Here is a 5605-nt window from a genome sequence, read left to right as displayed (position 1 = left end):
TGTGTGTGACTGTGTGTGTGTGTGTGTGAGTGTGTGTGTGTCAGTGTGACTGTGTGTGTGTGTGTTAGTGTGACTGTGTGTGTGTGTGTGTGAGTGTGTGTGTGTGTGTGTGACTGTGTGTGTGTGTCAGTGTGACTGTGTGTGTGTGTGTGTGTGTGTGTGTGTGAGTGTGTGTGTGTGTCAGTGTGACTGTGTGTGTGTGTGTGACTGTGTGTGTGTGTCAGTGTGACTGTGTGTGTGTGTGTGTGTCTGTTTGTGTGTGTGTGTCTCAGTGTCTGTGTGTGTGTGTGTCTATGTTAGTGTGTGTGTGTCTGTGTGGGAGTGTGTGTGTGTCAGTGTTTCTATGTTAGTGTGTGTGTGTCTGTGTGGGAGTGTGTGTGTGTGTGTCTATGTAATCACACAGTGGTTGTGTGTGTCCTGTGTTGGGAGTGTGTGTGTGTGTCAGTGTGTGTCAGTGTGTGTGTGTCAGTGTATCTATGTCAGTGTTAGTGTTTGTCTCCTCTCACTGCTCTCTTCTAACTCTCTCTCTCTCTCTCTCTTTCTCTCTCTCTCTCTCTCTCTTTCTCTCTCTCTCTCTCTCTCTTTCTCTTGCTCTGTCTCTGTTTCTCTCTGTATCCCAGCGGTGCACTGCTCCCCTCCTCTCGAGCTCTCCCATGGTTACCTGGTTGCTGTTCAGAGGAAGCAGTATGAGGCCGGGGAGGTCATCTACTACCTCTGCAGGAAGGGCTTCCTATTGGACGGCTCCAACCGCGTCATCTGCCAATCAAACGGCACCTGGAGCCCGACCCCCTTCTGCCGAGGTAATTTTTCGTGATTTAGTGTTTCTCGTATTTTATACCCGGTTATTATAATGATCTTTCATGAGTTCTGCTCTTTTCTGTGCTGTTTAGCTGCTCCTGTTGTTTTTTGTTCCTGATTCATCACTGTTCTTGGATGATGGCATAGATTTTCTTTTTATTTTTTAAAGATTTTTCATGATTTCTGCGGGTCTTGCATGCATTTTTGGCTTACTTTCTCCTTTTTCAAGATTTGTGTTATTTTCCCCTGATTTCCCTTAAAGTGGCCCATAGTAAAAGCACAGAAAACTGTAATAAAGTACAGTGAAAGCATGGTAAAGCATAGGGAAGCATTGTAAAGCCCAGAGAGGTGTGGTAAAGCACAGGGAAGCATTGTAAAGCACAGAGGTCTGGTAAAGCATAGGGAAGCATTGTAAAGCACAGAGAGGTCTGGTAAAGCATAGGGAAGCATTGTATAGCACAGAGAGATCTAGTAAAGCATAGGGAAGCATTCTAAAGCACAGTGAGGTCTGGTAAAGCATAGGGAAGCATTGTAAAGCACAGAGAGGTCTGGTAAAGCATAAGGAAGCATTGTAAAGCACAGAGAGGTCTGGTAAAGCATAGGGAAGCATTGTAAAGCACAGAGAGGTCTGGTAAAGCATAGGGAAGCATTGTAAAGCACAGAGAGGTCTGGTAAAGCATAGGGAAGCATTGTAAAGCACAGAGAGGTCTGGTAAAGCATAGGGAAGCATTGTAAAGCACAGAGAGGTCTGGTAAAGCATAGGGAAGCATTGTAAAGCACAGTGAGGTCTGGTAAAGCATAGGGATGCATTGTAAAGCACAGAGAGGTCTGGTAAAGCATAGGGAAGCATTGTAAAGCACAGAGAGGTCTGGTAAAGCATAGGGAAGCATTGTAAAGCACAGAGAGGTCTGGTAAAGCATAGGGAAGCATTGTAAAGCACAGAGAGGTCTGGTAAAGCATAGGGAAGCATTCTAAAGCACAGAGTGGGAGAGGGAATGACTGCGTACATTTTACTTTGATAATATTTTTATGGGTTCTGTTGATTTGTGCCATTATTCCCCTGATTTGTCCTGCTTTCTCCCCTGATTTCAGCCCGCTGTGCAATCCCGGCTCAGCGCAGCAGAGTCTTATATAACAAGCAGAAGCTGTGGCCCTATGAGGTGCAGGGGGGGCAGGTACAACACGGGGAGGGCGTGTCCTTCTTCTGCCGGGACGAGGCGAGGCGCTGCAGCTACACCATCCAATCAGAGTGCTTCGACGGGACCCTGCCACTCCCACCCTGCTATGACGGTACAGTGTTAGAAGAAGCCACCCCACACTTAGAGACATACATTAGTGGTAGATGCATTAACCCTCCTATTAGGTTTTTTGGTCTATTTGACTCGCTTAGCTATTTTTTTTTTTTCATATTCTGTATAATATTTTATGGCTTTTCCTAAGTTGGGGTCATGAACTTATACACAGAAAACAGAACCTTTGAGATGTTTATTTTTTTTAGAACAGGTTTTACAAATAAGATGTTTTGGGTCACTGTGACCCGTGGCGTTTATCTATGTTTTTTTGTGTGTAATCAATTTTATTTGTTATTTTATTATTATTATATTTGTATTATTATTTCTGGAAATGGCTTTTCTGTCTGGAGATATTTATAAACAAAACAATATATCCAGAGCCTATTTTTCTCTGTATATTGCAAAAGCAGAACACTTTATAGGAGCTCCCAGGTTGGCAGTCAAAGAAGTTTTATCATTGGACTATTTATAAACACAGTTAATCAATTTATTTTAAATTAGTTTTTTATTATTATTATTGAACAGAATAGGAGGGTTAAATCTAGACTAGATTTGGAAACGCTCGACTGTCTAACCCTATAATATGTTACATAAGAATACAAAATATGTTTTTTATAATAAAAATCATTTTAGACTGTATATGATCCTAAATATTATAGGTAATGTTAAATTATTTTATTATATTATTATAGTTATTTTCTGAGATCTGACTAGACGTTAATAATGACAGAAACACCCGCCCAAGGCTTCTTAGAAATTAAAGAGAAAAATCCCCCTAGAGTCTACGAGAGCGGGGGTGGAAGATGACTCAACGCTGGATAACACAGTTAATGACTTAGGAACGGAAATGGATATGAGAATGGAGAGTACTTCACAAAAGACTAGTTCAAGATCTGCACTTAGCAAAGACATGGAACTCCAGGTTTGTGTCTGCGGCTGGAGCAAGGTGACAGGTGAAGGTCCTCAAGGGAGAATGAAATGCTTGAGGGAGAAGGGACAAGGGCCTCGCATTGATCAGTACTTCTTATGAAGTCAGTCGAATGAAATCCAACGACAGGAAGCAAACCACAGTTCGCAGGATATCAGCACCCCTGTCATAGATACAACTAGTGATGAACCTAATGATCCTTGCAAACCCGATCTACTGCCAAGACTGCTGTGGCCACTTACTGTGTACAAGGTTTCCTTGACAACAGTTGAGAAGCTGGAAGCTTTAATCAGTTCATACATCAGGAAATGGTTGGGACTTATGGTAAAGGAATACTGCAGCTACCAATCTCTGCTCTAACCGAGGAGTTTAAGTGCGCCAAGGTCTGACTGGAAATGACATTAGTAGATTCACGAGACAAATGCATAAGGGAGGCAGCATGTGTTGAAAGGTGTGGAAGATGCTAAGGCTGCCCTTCAAATCAATTATATTATGGTTCAAGTTCAGCATGGAAGAGGAGGTTGTGGTCTCAGTTCAGCTCCTCCTACATGGCACAAGGAAACCCCATCTCAACGGAGGAAGCCAACCAGTGCAAAAGCAGGAGGAGAGGATCAGGTGTGTAAAGGCCGTTTCCCAGGCCAATCAGGGAGAATGGATGAGATGGGAGAGTGTGGAAAAATGCAAGATTGGCTGGCAAGACCTATGGACAATGGAACAGAGCAGGATCAGTTTCCTCATCAGATCAGTATATGATGTTCTTCCATCACCACAGAACCTAAACCTCTGGGTGTCCTTTGTGTTCATCACCTGCAACATTAAGACACATTTTGACAGGATGTAAGGTGGGTCTTAGCCAAGGTCGGTTTACTTGGCGTCATGACCAGGTGCTGCGATGTTTGGCCTTAGCATTGGAAGACAAGCGTAACCTGACCAATAAGTTGCCACCAGTTCCATCAAAGCATTACACACAAAAGATAATATTCTTCCATCCAGGAGAGCAACCACCAAGAAAAGGTGTTAAAACCAAGCCTCGCCCAGCACAACTGGAAGCTGCTAGAGATGTTGGTCAGTGGCTTATTTTTCCACCTGAGATTGCCACCATTAACCTTTGACCAGACATTGTATTGTGGTCTGGATCAGCATGCCTTGTTCATCTGGTAGAGTTAACAGTGCCATAGGAGGATGCTGTGGGTGAGGCGTATGGGAGGAAGAAACTTTAGCATGCTCAACTATCTGCTGAAGCCGAACAGCGAAGATGGAGAGTCCAGGTTTACCCAGTGGAGGTGGGTTGTCGAGAACTTGTGGCACACTCTACAACTCGGTTTCTCAGAGACGTCGGGTTCAGTGGTCAAGAGCAACTGGCTGTGGTTGAGACAGAAAGATTCTGGATGGGGATCTCAAACACAATAGAAAGAAAGCAACACTGATGTACAGGTAAGTAAGCTAGGCTGAGCTGAGTGGGGGATGGAGGGGGGTGATGCTGGAATGCCAGAATCACTGTTTAGCTCTCTTGAGGTGTCGTGGGCTAGTCAACGAAACACAGAGGATGGAAGGTGCCCACTTGAAGACCCCAGAGATGTAACCTACTTAGCTCAAACCAAACGGTTGTCATGCTGATGCGCTGGGGAGACCGCACTGGGTTGATCCCCGGAGCCAGCATCGCAGCCGTTGTGTGTGCTGATGCGCTGGGGAGGCAAAATGAGCTGATCCCTGGAGCCAGCATTACACTTCAGCAATCAACACCAGATAGAAGGATACCTACATCATCAGATGGAAAACAACGCAAGTGGATGGAGATGCAGATGGATCACATTAGTTTACTGTGAAGCTACATGTTAGTTTGGTACTTATCTTGGCGAGAGCCGAATTCAAATTAGCATGAAGTTTTAACATCTACTGTCATGTAATGGAAATCATGTTTCTTTCTTTCTTTCTTTCTTTCTTTCAGAGCCCACATGGCTGCAGTACAAGCTGTTCACAGACAGAGTGGTGTCTGAAATCAAACACTGTGACGAGGGAAACCAATGAGAGGAGTGGGGGGGGGGGGGGGGGGGGGGGGGGGGGGGCACAGATACATACACATTATTATAATAAGCTCTGCCCTAAGTGCTGTGGAGGGAGAGCAGGGAGGCGAGAGAGAGAGGGAGAGGACAGAGACGGGCACAGATGCAAATAATTGCAATAAGAAAACTGTACCCCACAAGTGCAGTGTTACCCCTACATGCCTGTGGGGGGGGGGCTTTTTTCACTTTATCTCAAAATTGAGTTTCTCTTTTGGACTTCAGAGACCCAGCTCACATTGAATGGAATACATTAAAACAAGCATCAACAATGTCTGTGTATAGTCACTTCAAATAAATAAAATACAAACTCAAAGACTTATTTATTCGTTGTCTGTTATTCATTAATACATGTTGGTTTCTCTTTATATCTGTCGATCTATCTGTAGGTCTTTCTGATACAGCACACAGAGGACGCTGCAAGAATGTAGTAAATTAACACAAACACCAAGAAGTAGGAATTATATTGCATTTTCCCCGCACTTACCTATCTCAGGTGCCCAATTACACGTGGCCACGTCACCCTC

The 5605-nt window shown here is 44.2% G+C and overlaps 1 protein-coding gene across 1 annotated transcript; it reads left to right on the top strand.

Annotated features, from left to right (window-relative positions):
- Positions 1-610: 610 nt before the first annotated feature.
- Positions 611-5400, top strand: LOC121302140 (beta-2-glycoprotein 1-like; the record flags this gene model as incomplete). Its single annotated transcript, XM_041231961.1, has 3 exons — positions 611-800; positions 1891-2088; positions 4967-5400. Coding segments are annotated over 3 exons (468 nt in total), but the record flags the coding sequence as incomplete, so codon positions are not given.
- Positions 5401-5605: the final 205 nt, after the last annotated feature.

This window comes from Polyodon spathula, chromosome 29 (genome assembly GCF_017654505.1).
Source record: "Polyodon spathula isolate WHYD16114869_AA chromosome 29, ASM1765450v1, whole genome shotgun sequence".
In the NCBI taxonomy this organism is placed as follows: Eukaryota; Metazoa; Chordata; class Actinopteri; order Acipenseriformes; family Polyodontidae; genus Polyodon; species Polyodon spathula.
The sequence above is the reverse complement of the archived record's forward strand: the minus strand, read 5'-3'. Positions and strand labels throughout refer to the sequence as shown.